The sequence below is a fragment of the Canis lupus genome, chromosome 8 (genome assembly GCF_011100685.1).
Source record: "Canis lupus familiaris isolate Mischka breed German Shepherd chromosome 8, alternate assembly UU_Cfam_GSD_1.0, whole genome shotgun sequence".
Lineage (NCBI taxonomy): Eukaryota > Metazoa > Chordata > Mammalia > Carnivora > Canidae > Canis > Canis lupus.
The window spans coordinates 2294068-2313402 of record NC_049229.1 but is presented as its reverse complement, the minus strand read 5'-3'; the positions used below and the strand labels follow the sequence as shown (position 1 = coordinate 2313402).

Sequence of the window (19335 nt, the reverse complement as noted above, 5' to 3'; positions counted from 1 at the left end):
AGAGAAATGGTCCTGAAGATGAGAACCTATCTGGGATTTTAGTTTTCCTGTGAGATCTATAATATATCAAAGGAACTAAATCCATATTAACATGGAATAAATTGGGACTCTCTTCGCTGAGTGTAAAGTCTTTCATGGACCATGAGACCAGGAGATTCCATGGCTGAACCATGTGTAAGCAGGATGTTCTTCTGGAGATGCATTTCTTTTATATTTCTATTATATATAATATATATATTATACAATAAAAAGAAGGGCTCTTCATAGTTGAGACACATAGACAAGGCAAAAGAGCCTACTAATATGGAAAGCAAGATGCACTTTTTAAAACAGCTTAAAAGCTTACTAGATTCCAGCTTTCTCCTTGAAACTTCAGTTTGGAGGTTCAAAATTTCCAGTCAGAGGTATCTATACAATTTTTTATATCATTTCAAAATGAAAAATTGGATACTTTATTCAAAAAGAGGAGAAATGGTATCACTAGGTAATGTTTCTAGGGGAGTCATTTTTCTTTTTTTCTTCTTTTTCTAAAGATTTTATTTTATTTATTCATGACAGACACACACACACACACAGAGAGAGAGAGAGAGAGAGAGAGAGAGGCAGAGGGAGAAGCAGGATCCATGCAGGGAGCCCAAGGCAGGACTCGATTCCAGGACTCCAGGATCACGCCCTGAGCCAAAGGCAGGTGCTAAACTGCTGAGCCACCCAGGGATCCCAAGGGAGTCATTTTTCTAAAATGCTTTAACTCTCCAAGCGTATTAGTTTCATGTCTCTGAATTTAATTTTTTAAAGACTTTCTTCTTTTCAATCATTTCAACCATTTTCAAAGAAAAATAAGGCAGATGTACTGAGGCTTCCAGTGCAACTCCTGTCCCCAGACAGGCATGGCCTCTCCCATTCCCCAGGACACCTTTCACAATGGTGGAGCCTATACTGCCACATGATAGCACCCAAGCCCCACAATTTAATTAGGTTTCACTCTTGTACATTCTAATGGCATGAACAAATGTATGAGGCCTGTATCCACCACTGTAGTATCATCGAGAATAGGTCACTACACTCAACATCTCTGTGTTCTATTTATTCTTCCCACTCCACTCAACCTTTGGCAACCACAATCTTTTACTCCTTCCAGTGTTTTGCCTTTTCCAAAAGTCATAGAATCAGAATCATACCACAAGTAGCCATTTCAGATTGGCTGTTTGGACTTAATAAAATGCATACGAGATTCCCTTATTTCTTCATGGCTTGATAGGTCCTTTCTTTTTAGTAGTAAATCTTGTTCCATTGTTTGGATGCACCAAAATTTATTTATTCATTCCCTTATTGAAGGACTTACTGCTACTTCCAAGTTTTGGCAATTATGAATAAAATTGCTATAAAACACCTGTGTACAAGTCTGTGTTTGGACATATGTTTTTAACTCCTTTGAGTAAATACTCAGGAAGGCCACTGCTGGATCATACGGTAGAGTATGTTTAGTTGTGCGAGGAACTGCCAAACTGCTTTATTGAAATGCCCACGTATACACTTTCTTTTTGTACTAATTTCCCAACAAAATTTACTGCATTTCTTTGTTGCATGTCAGAGCCCCAAACAGACCAAAGCAGGCAGAGGCACAGCAGGTGGCCCTGCCCACAGCTCACCTTGCACACAGCCTGCTGTGACCCAGAACCTGAGACTGCATGTGTTTCTGCCTGTGTCCTGCTGCCCCAGGAACATGTGCTCAGGATCCTCCCACTTATGAGACTTGACTTATAAAAGACAAGTACAAAGCTAAAATTATTATGAATTTCAACCCAGTGATAGCATAGCATTAAACCAAGGCTGGGGTCCTTGGAAAGGGTGGGGGCTCTGTAACTGCACAGGTCACATACTCAGGAAGCTGCCTTTGCTCCCAGCTCCTGGAAATCTGCCCACTTACCTCCATCTGTTTTTTCTCCAGATGCCAGTCCTTCCTATCAATACCCTTTCCTTGGGAGAGGTGGGGCAAGTTGGCAGAAGAGTAAGAGTCCTCAAATCACCTGACCCCACCAACTTACCTGGATAACTTTCAAAACACCCTGAACACCTATGAACTTGACCTAAGATTTAAAGAGAGAACAGCCAGCATAGGAAAATGCTCTGCATCACTTGCCATCAGGGAAATAAAGAAAAGATCTTGAACCATGGCCACTTTTTAGTCTTTTGTCATATATATTTTTTATTCTGATGCTCTTGAAAAATGTGTTTCCTGATCAAAACTTCACAGCGTAGGGATAGAGTGAATATTCCTCAGTATCTTAAAAGCCATCTATGAAAAGCCAATAGCAAATATCATTCTCAATGGGGAACACTGGGAGCCTTTCCCTTAAGATCAGGAACATGACAGGGATGTCCATTCTCACCATTGTTATTCAATATAGTACTACAAGTCCTAGCCTCAGCAATCAGGCAACAAAAAGAAATAAAATGCATTCAAATTGGCAAAGAGATTTCAAACTCTCCCTCTTCGCAGATGATATGCTACTGTACACAGAAAACCCAAAAGATTCCACCCCAAGATTTCCAGAACTCATACAGCAATTCAGCAATATGGCAGGATGCAAAATCAATGCACAGAAATCAGGTCCTTTCTTATACAGTAACGGTGCGACTGAAGAAAGAGAAATTAAGGAATCAATCCCATTTACAATGCACTAAAAAGAAGATACCTAGGAATAAACCTAACCAAAGAGGTAAAGGATCTATACCCTAAAAACTACAGGACACTTCTGAAAGAAATTAAGGAAGACACAAAGAGATAGAAAAATATTCCATGCTCATGGATTGAAAGAATTAATATTGTGAAAATGTCAATGTTACCCAGGGCAATTTACACGTTTAATGCAATCCCTATCAAAATTCCATGGACTTTCTTCAGAGAGTTGGAACAACTTATTTTAAGATTTGTGTGGGATCAGAAAAGACCCTGAATTGTCAGTGGAATATTGAAAAAGAAAACCGGAGCTGGGGGCATCACGATGCCGGATTTCAAGTTGTACTACAAAGCTGCGGTCATCAAGACAGTGTGGTACTGGCACAAAACCAGACACACAGATCATTGGAACAGAATAGGGAACCCAGAAATGTGCCCTCAACTCTATGGTCAATTAATATTCAACAGAACAGGAAAGACTATCCACTGGAAAAAGGACAGTCTCTTCAATAAATGGTGCTGGGAAACTTGGACAGCCACGTGCAGAAGAATGAAACTAGACCGTTCTCTTACACCAGGCACAAAGATCAACTCAAAATATGTGAAAGATCTAAATGTGAGACAAGAATCCATGAAACTCCTAGAGCAGAACACAGGCAACACACACCCTTTTTGAACTTGGCCACAGCAACTTCTTGCAAGATACATCCACAAAGGCAAAAGAAACAAAAGCAAAAATGAACTATTGGGACTTCATCAAGATACAAAGCTTCTGCACAGCAAAAGAAACAGTCAACAAAACTAAAGACAACCTACAGAATGGGAGAAGATATTCGCAAATGACGTATCAGATAAAGGGCTAGTATCCAAGATCTATAAAGAATTTATTAAACCAATAGCAAAGAAACAAACAATCCAATCATGAAATGGGCAAAAGACATGAACAGAAATTTTACCAAAGAAGACATTCACATGGTCAACAAGCACATGAGAAAATACTCTGCATCACTTGCCATCGGGGAGATACAAATCAAAACCACAATGAGATACACCTCACCCCAGTGAGATTGGTGAAAATTAACAAGACAGGAAACTACAAATGTTGGAGAAGATGTGGAGAAAGGAGAACCCTCTTGCACTGTTGGTGGGAATGTGAACTGGTGCAGCCACTCTGGAAAACTGTGTGGAGGTTCCTCAAAGTGTTAAAAAATAGACCTGCCCTACGCCCCAGCAATTGCACTGCTGGGGATTTTCCCCAAAGCTACAGATGCAGTGAAAAGCTAGGACACCTGCACCCCAGTGTTATAGCAGCAATGTCCACAATAGCCAAACTGTGGGAGGAGCCTCGGTGTCCATCAAAAGATGAATGGATAGAGTAGATGTCGTCTATATATACACTGGAATATTATTCAGCCCTCAGAAAGGACGGATACCTACAAATTGCTTCGACGTGGATGGAAATGGAGGGTATTATGCTGAGTGAAGTAAGTCAATCAGAGAAGGGTATCATTATATGGTTTCACTCATATGGGGAATATAAGAAATAGTGAAAGGGATTATAGGGGAAAGGAGAGAAAATGAGTGGGAAAAATCAAAGAGGGTGACAAAACATGAGAAACTCCTAACTCTGGGAAATGAAGAAGGGGTAGTGGAAGGGGAGGCAGGCATTGGGATGGGGTGACTGGGTGATGGGCACTGAGGAGGGCACTTGCCAGGATGAGCCCTGGGTGTCATACACTATGTTGGCAAACTGAACTCCAATAAAAAAATATATTTAAAAATACATAACATAATAAAAGATCATGCTAGAATTTAATATGTGCTCTAAATGTGCCATATGCAAGTTTCAACTTTGGGTTTGGGTTCAGAAGGCTTTTTCTCTGGCTACAACAGAGAAGAGTTCCTTTAGGGGGTCCAGGAAGCTTTCTGCCCCCTTTTTCAAACTGGGAATGATCTTATAAAATCATGAGGAATAGATTCATTCAAATGCAAGGAAGAGCAATGTATTTTCGTGGAACAGAATGAAAATATCCATTAGCTCTTCCCCAGAAAGTGCTATTTTTTTATAAATTTATTTTTTATTGGTGTTCAATTTACCAACATACAGAATAACACCCAGTGCTCATCCCGTCAAGTGCCCCCCTCAGTGCCTGTCACCGTCACCCCCCCCACCTCCACTTCCACCACCCCTCATTCTTTTCCCAGAGTTAGGAGTCTCTCATGTTCTGTCTCCCTTTCTGATATTTCCGACTCATTTTTTTCTCCTTTCCCCTTTATTCCTTCACTATTTTTTATATTCCCAAAATGAATGAGACCATATGTTTGTCCTTCTCCGATTCACTTATTTCACTCAGCATAAAACCCTCCAGTTCCATCCACTTTGAAGCAAATGGTGGGTATTTGTCATTTCTAATGCCTGAGGAATATTCCATTGTATACATAAACCACATCTTCTTTATCCATTCATCTTTCCATGGACACCGAGGCTCCTTCCACAGTTTGTCTATTGTGGACATTGCTGCTAGAAACATCGGGGTGCAGGTGTCCCCGCGTTTCATTGAATGTGTACCTTTGGGGTAAATACCCAGCAGTGCAATTGCTGGGTCGACGGGCAGGTCTATTTTTAATTCTTTGAGGAACCTCCACACAGTTTTCCAGAGTGGCTGCACCAGTTCATATTCCCACCAACAGTACAAGAGGATTTCTCTTTCTCCACATCCTCTCCAACATTCCACAAAGTGCTATTTAGAAGTGACTGAAATTGATACTTTTGTCAGTGATACATGTCAACACATTGTATAAAGTGACCAATAGAAGTCATCCTGTCATCTCTGATTCAGTAATATAGGAATAATATGAGCTTATCCAAGTCAGTTATGCTCTAAAATCCTCCCTTTATCAGTGCATAAAATAATAGTATTTATTTACAGAATATTGTCTTACTGAAATAGAACATATATGTGATAAGAAAAGTAGAGTGCTTGATTCTCAATGAAATCATTTTATTATATTTTGCACTTCCAGGAATGATAAAGCTGAATGCAGACTTGAAAAAATATTGCATATATTATCTTTATATTTCTATAAAAACAACTACTCACAGGTGAGTAAAATTTCAGTCATCTCTATTTGTAGATGACCATTTTTTTAGTCTTTTCCATTTTAGTAATTTATACATAATTTGTATGCAGCTTGCCAGGAGGTTGTTTTCCCAGGGCATCGGATATAGGCATCTCTATCACTTGCTCCAATGCTTCCATGGTTGAGCTTTTTACCTGCAAAGAGCTTTCTGGAAAGTAAAAGGGCAAGATATGCAAGTATAATGAAAGTTCTGCTGAGCCTATTTTAGGAGAAAAAAATGCTGTAACATAAATCTGAAAATCTGAAAACGTGCGGCTCTGTGCAAGCACATGCCCTCCCCAGGGAAGTGCTGGTGCTGCAGGCCCAGCGGCAGTTTGGGGGCAAGCTGCAGATCACCAGGGAGCACTGTGCCTCCACCGCACACAGGTAGGTGGCTGAGTCTTCCAGCTGAGAGGCCGCGACGTGGAGGGTGCTGAACCGTTCCTTAGCATTCAGTGTGCAGTTTAGCCTTCCGCTCTGCATCATCCCTGAAGCTATATAAAACAGCCTGGTAAGGCTGCCGCCCCCGGGATTCTGTCGGAACCACTGCACATTGTCCGGAGTACTAGAATAATTGCACTTCAGAGTACAGCTGGCTCCCTCCTGCAGGCTCAGGGCTGAAGGGCTCTGCTCCACCTTCATCCCTGTCACTACTGCTTGAAAGAGAAAAACATACACAGATGATATCACTGGGGAGTTACCGATGCAGATTTTAAACCTGTAAAATATCCCAAGTCACAACCATGATGATGTAGGACCCTCTCAAACCTCAGTGTCAGCTCCACTCCCCACACACTGTGGACTGCAGATCGCTCCCCAGCCCTGGTCCCGATGCCCCCACTCACAGCAACCATGCACCCACAGGAGCCCCAGCACAGCTCCCCAGTATCTCCTCATGATTCCTTGTCCAGTTATTGGGGTGTCTTCACCCCTACTGTGCAGAGTGTAGAGTCTTGGGTCCAGAAAAACTGTGTTCTTACAGTCAATCTGTTCCACCACAATCACTGAGCACCAATCACACCTCAGTCTCCTCATTCACTGAACTCAAAACTCCACCCACAGTGCCTCAGTGACACCACACAGTGATGTCTTCAAAATTGTGCTTGCCAATGGTGCAGGCAGCTAGGGGCGATATTTCCAATATAGGAGGACAAGAGGGTTTTTTTTTTCATAAAACACTTTATGTAAGAAATGTTGGGGCTAGTGTGCGCAGAAAAGTGAATGATATTTCTAGAAGAGTTACACAGAACCTTGAAGAATCACAGGGAAGAATGACTCCATTCCCCAAATTGCAAAATTGACAGACAATGTGTGAACTCAATTATATAAAAACACTGATGTCAGGAAAACTATCTGAAAACATGCAGTGCATACTACAGAAATAACTGCAATTTCTCAAAATCAGGAGAGTTCTAGAAACCAAGACAGTCACCATCTGCATTAATAATGATTCAACCAGAATTTGCTGGTGAAAAATAGAATGTCTGCATATGTCCTCTGATTTAACTTCATCTCTCCACCTCTCCTCTGCAACTGGCAGACACCCTGCTCACCCACACAGCTGAGTCTGGACAAGTCACATGTTTCTGGTCAAAGTCATTTTTGTCTTCTCCCTTTCCTTCTATTTTTTGTTCCTCACTTTTTCCTCTTCTTCCCTTCATTCCTGTTCCCTCCACTCTCAGCAGAGATGTATGAAGAGATAGGATATCTGGAGTATTGAAATAGATTCAAGGCCAATATTTGAGGGATTGTTGATTTAAAAAATTGACAACAGGTAATGGGATGCTTTGTGTTGAGTTTTCATGGTCACAATGCCCAGAAAAATTCCTATCCTGGCATCTTTGAAGGATTATCTGCATAGTGGATTTATAGGATCATGGCTTCGAGATATCTGAAGTTGAAATGGCAGAACTAAAACCCTGAGATCAACTTTACACAAACCCTCTTCCCCCACGCCCCCACCTTTGCTATCTATAACTGGACTGGCTCAAATGATTTTTGTCTCTCTATGACTGCTCAACCCTTGCATCATCAAAAAGTCTTTGTATCTTGTAAAGCCTAGAGTGCCCCCTAGAGGACTGAAGTGGTCAGCCAGGAGCACTTCAGACCAAGTAGCAGACACAGAGCCCCTGCCCCATTCATTCCAAGCTTCCTGATGAAGGAAATGAAGATGGTCAGAAAAGAAGATACCTGTTTAGATTGAATGGGAATTAAAAGTGAACTTTATCCTACTTTAAAATGGAGTTGCATGGAAATTGATATCAAAAATAATTCGGTAAATCTCATCTCTTGATACTTGTTTGACTACTTTACCTGAGTGCAAAGTTCAAAGAAATCCTTAAATACTTATTGAGCTTTATTTTCAATGGGGTGTTTTGCTATTTGCTCAGAATATGTAAAAGTGTAATGGACTATTATTCAGCTATAAAAATAGAATGAAATATTGCCATTTGCAATGACATGCATGGAGATAGACTGTATAATGCTGAGAGAAATAAGTAAGTCAGAGAGAGAGAGAGACAAATACCATATATGTCATTCATGTGAAATTTAAGAAACAAACCAAAACATGCAATGCGAAAAAATAAGATAGAGAAATATAATAAAAAGCTTCTTAGTTAAAGAGATCAAACTGTGAGACAAGATTACATCAAAATCCTAGAGGAGAGCACAGGCAACACCCTCTTTGAACTTGGCCACAGTAACTTCTTGCAAGATACATCCACGAAGGCAAGAGAAACAAAAGCAAAAATGAACCATTGGGACTTCATCAAGATAAGAAGCTTTTGCACAGCAAAAGAAACAGTCAACAAAACTAAAAAATAACCTACAGAATGGGAGAAGATACTTACAAATGACGTATCAGATAAAGGACTAGTATCCAAGGTCTATAAAGAACTTATTAAACTCAACAGCAAAGAAACAAACAATCCAATCATGAAATGGGCAAAAGACATGAACAGAAATCTCACAGAGGAAGACATAGACATGGCCAACAAGCACATGAGAAAATGCTCCGCATCACTTGCCGTCAGGGAAATACAAATCAAAACCACAATGAGATACCACCTCACACCAGTGAGAATGGGGAAAATTAACAAGGCAGGAATCCACAAATGTGGGAGAGGATGTGGAGAAAGGGGAACCCTCTTGCACTGTTGTTGGGAATGTGAACTGGTGCAGCCACTCTGAAAAACTGTGTAGAGGTTCCTCAAAGAGTTAAAAATAGACCTGCCCTATGACCCAGCAATTGCACTGCTGGGGATTTACCCCAAAGATACAGATGCAGTGAAACGCCGGGACACCTGCACCCCGATGTTTATAGCAGCAATGGCCACAATAGCCAAACTGTGGGAGGAGCCTCGGTGTCCATCGAGACATGAATGGATAAAGAAGATGTGATCTATGTATACAATGGAATATTACTCAGCCATTAGAAGTGACAAGTACCCACCATTTGCTTCGACGTGGATGGAAATGGAGGGTATTATGCTGAGTGAAATAAGTCAATCGGAGAAGGACAAACATTATATGGTCTCATTCTTTTGGGGAATATAAAAAATAGTGAAAGGGAATAAAGGGGAAAGGAGAAAAAATGAGTGGGAAATATCAGAAAAGGAGACAGAACATGAGAGACTCTTAACTCTGGGAAACAAACAAGGGGTGGTGGAAAGGGAGGTGGGCGGGGGGTGGGGAGGACTGGGAGACGGGCACTGAGGGGGGCACTTGATGGGATGAGCACTGGGTGTTATGCTGTACGTTGGCAAATTGAACTCCATAAAATAAATTTAAAAATTAAAAAATGAACATTCTATGAAAAAAAAAGAGATCAAACTGATAGTTACCAGAAGGGACTGGGGTGGGGAGTGGGTTAAATAATGAGGAGATGAAGGCGTGCCCTTGTCTTGATGAGCACCAAGTGTTCTCTAGAAGTGTTGAATCACTATATTGTACACCTGAAATTAATATAACACTGTACGTTAACTAGAATTTAAATAAAAGCTATAAATGGATGTTGGATTTTTAAAAGAATATACAAAAAGTGATAACATACTAGTCTACAGTCTACAAGGGATGACAAAAATATACGTAAGTATAATAGAGTCAATGAGTAGGACCCTAAAAGGAGTGAAAACTAAAAGCCTTCTGATCCTAGAGGAGGGAAGAAAGCTTATACTTTGGATGGCTGGATAAAATCTTATGAAGAAGGTGACCATTCTCTTTTTTCCCTTTTTTGTGACAAGAATAGGAGAGAATATGCATAAACGTTTATGATGGCTTTTATGACTTTTTATTACTTTTAACCATAGGAGGAATTTGTGAATATATGAATTATTAACAGCATTATTACCTATAGACTAAAATCCCTTTTGACTACCACTCTCAATTCTGACCATTTCATCATTTAGTACCCTAATTCTTTCTTCACCTTGACAATTTGGAGTTGAAATTTCTCGGTATTTTACTAGATTTCAATCACCAGAAAATATACAGTATTTTGTTTAGACTTTGTTATAATACAAATACATACTTTGGGCATATTTTTTTCTGTAACTTGCTTTACTACTCAGTAGTAAATCTTGTAGGTCTTATTATTGTGTTAATCCATATATATCCATCTGTTCCATTATATATTGTGGATATACTTCCATTTTTACATCCTTTACTCTACTGAGTAATTGTTAAGATGATGTTTTAAATCTATGAAATACTATGCTACAACAAAAGGTTTCAATCATTCCTCACATGAGCACATTTCTCTAGGAACAGAAAGTAGGAAGAACTGAAGGAATAAGTCATGAGCCTACTAGGTGAAAACTGCTCCACAAAGAGGAAAGTCAGGGACAAAGGATGTGAGGACAAATGGAGACAAATCGTGTTCTGATTATTATATTGGATGTTTTTCCTTTACTATTATTTTTCTTAATGTGCATTGCAACTGTATTTCATCAGCTCTTTTGATGAACTTTTTCTGAAATTACTGTCTTGATATGTACCTAGTGTATAGTTTGCTCCAGTTAGACCTGAGCTTTTCTAGATGTAGTAAATCAGCAAGAGAGAAAGCATACCCAAGGAAAAACGGTGATATATTCAAGGAAAAATATTAGAGGATAAAATTAGACATAGAAAAAATGTACACAACTGCACACATGCAAACACACACAATTTAAGGATACTTGTCATTAGAACAGAAAGAGAATTCTCCAGTGCAACAGAAGACAGTCTAGAGAAGAAAAGAAAGAAACAGAAACGTATGGAGCAAAACTGAAATACTAGAAATCACTCCAAATAGATCAGTAATCAAAAAATTATTGGATCAAATCAAAATTTTAAAACTTGCTACTATTGCTTAAGAGACAAGCCTAAAAGAAAGCAGCCAAGAAAGGTGAGCACATAGGATGGGATTATCCTGCTGCCTCAGTACGCAAAGACTAAAATTTCCCCCTCACCCCACAAACCCACTCCACTCACCTAAGAGAGATTCCAAGGGATTCAGTTCTGCCAAAGAAGCAGTCAAAATGTCTGAGAGAACACCTAGTTAGCAAACTAAGGTAACTCGTACAAAAGGACGATCTAAGAAAGAAAAGATAGTGGTTAAAAAGTAGTATCCAACAGAAAAGAGAGGAGAATGGGGACAGAGGAAATACCAAGAAGAAAATGAGATTTATAGAAAAGAATGATAGTAAAATTAAGCAAATTCCACATCTTGATAAAGGATAAAAACAAGTGTGAATAACAGCTTCTACAGTTTCAACAGTTGTCTCTCAAATCTCCATTCTTTCACAACTGGGAATACTTTATGAACTACTGAAAATGCACATTTCTAACTCCTCTAAAAAGCACATTAAGTTGAGAAACCATCATCAAAATTCCGTATAATCTTTCTCTGCACAAGAAATCAAGCACTGGGTGTTATTCTATATATCAGCAAATTGAACACCAATAAAAAAATAAATTTATAAAAAAAAGAAATCAAGTGCAAATTTAAATCAAGGGATACTTCAACCGTCTTAAGACATCACATTTATTTACTAGGAGGGTCAATTTTAGTATCATATTAAATGAAACGTATCACAAAAAAGCAACCTTGGAGTCATACCTACACATACAAATAACTTAAACATTTTAACAGCCTATCTTTCATATACATGCCTTAGTGCATTATTTACTAAATAAAAGTGTTCTTTTGTCTTATATATTCCCTTAGCAATTATGTATGGAGGTCTAATAACCTAATAAAAGATCCCCAATAAATAACCTAATTTATGGCTCAAGGAACTAGGAAAAGAATAAAATAAGCTCAAGGCCTACCAAAGAAAGGAAATAGCAAAGATTACAGCAGAAAGAGCAAAACAATACAAAAAGTCACAAACTAAGAGTTTTTGTTTGCTTGCTTGTTTAGAAAAACAGGGTACACATAAGCTTTGGAGTGGGGGAGGGCAGAGGGAGAGAGAGCGTCTTAAGCTGGCTCCAACCCGAGCCCAGAACCTGACATGTGGCTCAATTTCATATATACAAATTGAAATCAAGATCTCAAAGAGTGGGATCCCTGGGTGGCGCAGCGGTTTGGCCCTGCCTTTGGCCCAGGGCGCAATCCTGGAGACCCGGGATCGAATCCCACGTCGGGCTCCCGGTGCATGGAGCCTGCTTCTCCCTCTGCCTGTGTCTCTGCCTCTCTCTCTCTATCTGTGACTATCATAAATAAATTTAAAAAAAAGATTTAAAAAAAATTTCAAAGAGTTATTAACTATTCCCGTTTTCATTGCAGCACTGTTCACAACAGCCAGGATGGGAAAACAGCTTGAATGTCCAACAACAGATGAATGGATAAAGAAAATGTGGTATATACGTAAGAGGGTCCTAGTCAGCCTTAAAAAGAAAAAAGAAAATCCTATGATACGCAACCACATGGATGAATCTTGAGGACATTATGTTAACTGAACTAAGCCAGTCACAGGAAGACAAATATTGCATGACTCCACTCTAATGTATCTCAAATAGTCAAATACATAGAATCAAAGAGTGAATCAAAGAAGAGGTTACCATGGGCTCTGGGGACAAGGTAAGGGAAAGTTATTGATCCAGCAAGATGAAAGAATAGAAAGTTGCTGTACAGTATTGTACCCATGGCCAAAAATCATGTATTGTACGCTTAGATTTTAAGAGGCGATATCTCATGGTAAGTGTTCCTTACATGATATAAATTCCTTCCTTTACCCCATGTTCATCTGTTTTGTTTCTTATATTCCATGAATGAGTGAAATCATATGGAATATGTCTTTCTCTGACTGACTTATTTTGCTTAGCATAATACCCTCTAGTTCCATCCACATCACTGCAAATGCCAATTTCATTGTTTTTAATTTCAGTAATATTACATTTTATATATATATATATATATATATATATATATATATATATATATATATGATAAGGAAGATGTGGTATGTATATATATATACACATACCACATCTTCTTTATCCATTCATCCATCCATGGCTTTTTCCATACTTTAGCTATTGTGCATATTACTGCTATAAACATTGGGGTGCACATGCTCCTTTGAATCACTATTTTGTATCTTTTGGATAAATACTTAGTAGTGCAATTGAGGGTCCTAAGGTAACTCTATTTTTAAATTTTTCAGGAACCTCCATACTGTTTTCCAGAGTGGCTGCACCAATTTGCATTCCCACCAACAGCGTAAGAGGGTACACCTTTCTCTGCATCTTTACCAACATCTGTGGTTTCCTGAATCTTCATTTTAGCCATTCTGACTGGTGTGAGAGGGTATCTCATTGTGGTTCTGTATTGTGTTTCCCTGATGATGAGTGATGTTGAGAGTTTTTCATGTGTCTGTTAGCCATTTGTATATCTTCTTTGGAAAAATGTCTACTTACTCTTCTGCCCATCTCTTGGTCATATTTTTTGGGTTCTTTGGGTGTTGAGTTTGATAAATTGTTTATAGATAAGAGAAAAAAATTTATTCAGTGCTAAAAACAAATGAGCTATCAAGCCATGGGTTGACATGGAGGAAACTTACATACATATTTCTGAGTGAAAGAAGCCAATCTACAAAGGTTGCATTCTGTTTGATACCTAGTATGCGACATTCTGGAAAAGATAAAACTATGGAGAGAGTAAAAAAATCAGTGGTTTCCTGGGGTTATAGAGAGGAACTTAAGAACTTCCTTAAGTAAAGAAAAGTTAAACGGGTGAGCAAAAGTCAAAACACTCAGTATACACAACATTAGGGGAATTTTTTTCTCTTCTCTATTCCTGAAAGATCAATATCCAAATTCCTGCTAGATTTATAAAGTGATCTTTGCTTCTTATAAGGGGCCATGGAATGCATGGATGTTCTGTGACTCAGAAATTTGTCTCACTTTGTTCACTTATTTTACTTCTCTCCACCCCAGTACCTTCAACACATGGACACATGGGCACCTACAGGCATATATATGCACACATCCATGCACCAACGCTAGCAACACTATCACCTCATTTTATCCAAACTTATGTGGTGCTTCTTTTCCCTGACACTTTCCGGAGGGCACAGCACACATTGATGTGTTTCTACACTAGGACTGGTATTCTTCTTTATCTAGACTTTCATGCAAATTTACCTTTCTCCTTCTACAGCTCATTTTCTAAAATTGATTTGTATCACCGTCTGTTGATGGATTCCTTCCTTGTTTCATTTGTGTTTGTGGTTTTCTGCCCTTTGAGAAGTCTTTATTATCTTTTTAATAGTTTCTTTTTATTTTATTATTTTTATTTTTTATCTATGTAATTTTTTATTGGAGTTCGATTTGCCAACATATAGTATAACACCAGTGCTTATCTCATCAAGTGCCCCCATCAGCGCTCGTTAAACTAGTCTCCCCATTCCCCGGCCCACCACCCCTTCCACTACCACTTGCTCATGTCCCAGAGTTAGGAGTCTCTCATGTTCCATCATCCTCTCTGATTCTTCCCACTCATTTACTCTCCTTTCCCTATACTCCCTTTCCCTACTTTTTATATTCCCCGTATGAGTGAAACTGAATAATGATTGTCCTTCTCCGATTTACTTACTTCCCTCAACATAATACCCTCCAGTTCCATCCACATCAAAGCAAATTGTAGGTATTTGTCCTTTCTGAGGGCTGAGTAATATTCCATTATATATATAGATCATGTCTTCTCTATCCATTCATCTTTTGGTGGACACCGAGGCTCCTCCCACAGTTTGGCTATGTGGACATTGCTGCTGTAACTTTGGGTTGCAGGTGTCCTAACATTTCACTGCTTCTGTAGCTTTCGGGAAAATCCCCAGCAGTGCAATTGCTGGGTCATAGGGTAGCTCTATTTTTAACTCTTTGAGGAACCTCCACACAGTTTACCAGATGGCTACACCAGTTCACATTCCCACCAACAGTGCAAGAGCCTTCCCCTTTCTCCACATCTTCTCCAACATTTGTAGTTTCCTGTCTTGTTAATTTTCACCATTCTCACTGGGGTGAGGTGGTATCTCATTGTGGTTTTGATTTGTATCTCCCTGATGGCAAGTGATGCAGAGCATTTTTTCATGTGCTTGTTGGCCATGTGAATGTCTTCTTTGGTAAAATTTCTGTTCATGTCTTTTGCCCATTTCATGATTGGATTGTTTGTTTCTTTGCTATTGGTTTAATAAATTCTTTATAGATCTTGGATACTAGCCCTTTATCTGATACGTCATTTGCGAATATCTTCTCCCATTCTGTAGGTTGTCTTTAGTTTTGTTGACTGTTTCTTTTGCTGTGCAGAAGCTTTGTATCTTGATGAAGTCCCAATAGTTCATTTTTGCTTTTGTTTCTTTTGCCTTTGTGGATGTATCTTGCAAGAAGTTGCTGTGGCCAAGTTCAAAAAGGGTGTGTGTTGCCTGTGTTCTGCTCTAGGAGTTTCATGGATTCTTGTCTCACATTTAGATCTTTCACATATTTTGAGTTGATCTTTGTGCCTGGTGTAAGAGAACGGTCTAGTTTCATTCTTCTGCACGTGGCTGTCCAAGTTTCCCAGCACCATTTATTGAAGAGACTGTCCTTTTTCCAGTGGATAGTCTTTCCTGTTCTGTTGAATATTAATTGACCATAGAGTTGAGGGCACATTTCTGGGTTCCCTATTCTGTTCCAATGATCTGTGTGTCTGGTTTTGTGCCAGTACCACACTGTCTTGATGACCACAGCTTTGTAGTATAACTTGAAATCCGGCATTGTGATGCCCCCAGCTCCGGTTTTCTTTTTCAATATTCCACTGACAATTCGGGGTCTTTTCTGATTCCACACAAATCTTAAGATTATTTGTTCCAACTCTGTGAAGGATGTCCATGTTATTTTGATAGGGATTGCATTGAACGTGTCAATTGCCCTGGGAAGCATAGACATTTTCATAATATTAATTCCTCCAATCCATGAGCATGGAATATTTTTCCATCTCTTTTGTGTTCCCCCACTTCTTTCCGAAGTGTTTTGTAGTTTTTAGGGTATAGATTCTTTACCTCGTTGGTTAGGTGTATTCATAGTTATCTTATGCTTTTGGGTGCATAAAGTAAATGGGATTCACTCCTTAATTTCTCTTTCTTCAGTCTCTATGTTAGAATATGAAACTCAAACACTTGGAGGTTAAAGTGCATCCTACTAAAAGATGAATGGGTCAACAAGGAAATTAGAGAAGAATTAAAAAGATTCATGGAAACTAATGAAAATGAAGATGCAACCATTCAAAATCTTTGGGATACAGCAAAAGTGGCCCTAAGCGGGAAATACATCACAATACAAGCATCCCTCAAAAATTTGGAAAAAACTCAAATACACAAGTTAACCTCGTACCTAAAGGAACTGGAGAAAGAACAGCAAATAAAACCTACACCAAGCAGAAGAAGAGATATAATAAAGATTCAAACAGATCTCAGTGAAATACAGACCAGAAGACCTGTAGAACAGATCAACAAAACCAGGAGTTGTTCTTTGAAAGAATTAAGATAGATAAACCATTAGCCAACCTTATTAAAAAGAAAAAAGACTCAAATTAATAAAGTCATGAATGAAAGAGGAGAAATCACAGCCAATACAAAGGAAACACAAATGATTTTTTAAATGTATGAGCAGCTATATGCAATAAATTAGGCAATATAGAAGAAATGGATGCATTTCTGGAAAACCAGAAATTACAAAAGCTGGAACAGGAAGAAATAGGAAATCTGAACTGGCGAATAACCAGCGAGGAAATTGAAGCAGTCATCAAAACCACACAAGACACAAAAGTCCAGGGTCAGATGCCTTCCCAGGAAAATTCTATCAAACGTTTAAAGAAGAAATAATACCTATTCTACTAAAGCTGTTCCAAAGGATGGAAAACTTCCAAACTCATTTAATGAGGCCAGAATCACCTTGATTTCAAAACCAGACAAAGACCCCACCAAAAAGCAGAATTATAGACCAATATCCCTGATGAACACAGATGCAAAAATTCTCAACAAGATACTAGCCAATAGGACCCAACAATACATTAAGAAAATTATTTACCATGACCAAGTGGGATTTATCCCCGGGATGCAAGGCTGGTTCAACACTCGTAAAGCAATCAATGTGATTGATCATATCACCAAGAGAAAAAACAAGAACCATATGATCCTCTCAATAGATGCAGAGAAAGCATTTGACAAAATACAGCATCCATTCCTGATCCAAACTCTTCACAGGTAGGGATAGAGCAAATATTCCTCAGTATCTTAAAAGCCATCTATGAAAAGCCCACAGCAAATATCGTTCTCAATGGGGAAACACTGGGAGCCTTTCCCCTAAGATAAGGAACACGACAGGGATGTCTGCTCTCACCACTGTTATTCAACAGAGTACTAGAAGTCCTAGCCTCAGCAATCAGACAACAATAAGAAATAAAAGGCATTCCAATTGGCAAAGAAGAAGTCAAACTCTCTCTCTTTGCAGATGACGTGATACTGTACTTAGAAAACCCAAAAGACTCCACCCCAAGATTGCTAGAACTCATACAGCAATTCGGCAATGTGGCAGGATAGAAAATCAATGCACAGAAATCAGTGGCATTTTTAATAGAGTTTTAAACAAATCAATAGATAAGCATTAATCTCCCGTAGATATTTTTAAAGATTTTACTTCAAGTCATCTCATTACCCACCAAGGGACTGGAATTTACAAACCCGAGATTAAGAATTTCAGTTCTATTGACTGAGCCAGCCAGGCACGCTTAGTCTACCATTTTACCCAAATGTCTGAGAAAAATTCTTAATATATGTCCTTTGAATTATTTATAGTATATTTTCACATGCATTTTGGAAAAAAAATATATTTTAAACCAATTGAATAAAAAATTACTTGAAATCCAGAATATATAACTAATATATAAGGAAATGTATTAAGAGTCTGATCATAGCTCGTTCATAAAATCTACTGATAAGGAGAAAATAATTAAAAAGATCAAAGGGTACTTGGGTGGCAAGGTTGGCCAAGCACCTGACTCTTGATTTTGGCTCAAGTCATGATATCAGAGTGGTGAAATTGGTCTGGCTCGTGGCTGAGCTGAATGTGCTTTAGATCTCTTTCTCCCTCTGTCCCTCCCCATCCCACCACCCTCCCCCAGCTCCACTCTCTCACTCTCCATAGCTCTCTAAGATAAATAAATCTTTAAAAATATTTTTAAAATAAGATTGCAACAGTATTGGCAAAGCCTGGTAGTGCAATACATACATTGCTTTTTCTATTATTCCTTCCCAATCTTCACTTACTTCCATGCATTCTCCCAATCCCATGATTTGTGGCCCTCTGCGAGAGGTTGTAAAACAGGACTTAGAGAAATCTATAGGGTTTCCTTCCCACTGCAACCTGTCTATCTATATTGTTAAGAAGCATCAGCACAAGAGCATTTTCTCTCACCACATTTCCTGGGCACTGAAAAGTATCTCACCCGAGTACTTACTGCTAGAAAGTCAACTGGCCAGGACATAAGCCACTTCCTTCATTCTGTTTCTGCTCCCACCTCTTCATTTTGAATATCAGACTATGTCTATTACCTGGTTTCCTACAAAACAAAGCAGGGCAAAGGTCCATGGCCTCTCATTTTCATTGCTTGGGTATATGTGTTCCTCCTGCATTCTGCCCTTACCTTCTTTCTCTACTAAAACCTGCTTTAGGGACACCTGGGTGGCTCAGTGGTTGAGCATCTGCCTTCGGCTCAGGGCATGATCCCAGGGTCCTGGGATCAAATCTCACATCGGGCTTCCTGTGAGGAGCCTGCTTCTCCCTCTGCTTGTGTCTCTGCCTCTCTCTCTCTGTGTGTGTCTCTCATGAATAAATAAAGTCATTAAAAACATAAAAATAAAAACAGGACCTGGTTTGGGAGCTCTAGCTCTCCCATCACACTTCGTGCCATACTCTGTAAAACACTGGGCAGATGCTACCTTCTCAGGCACACTGTGTCTCTGGAAAAGTGTCATAAGGCACAGTGATACCCACCAGAGTGGCCTGAACAACTTGTG

General features: G+C 39.1%; 1 gene segment (V, D, J or C); it reads right to left on the bottom strand.

Annotated features, from left to right (window-relative positions):
• Positions 1-5708: 5708 nt before the first annotated feature.
• LOC100683976 lies at positions 5709-7028 on the bottom strand. The segment is given in 2 exon segments: positions 5709-6453; positions 6646-7028. Coding segments are annotated over 2 exon segments (618 nt in total).
• Between the last annotated feature and the right edge of the window lie 12307 nt (positions 7029-19335).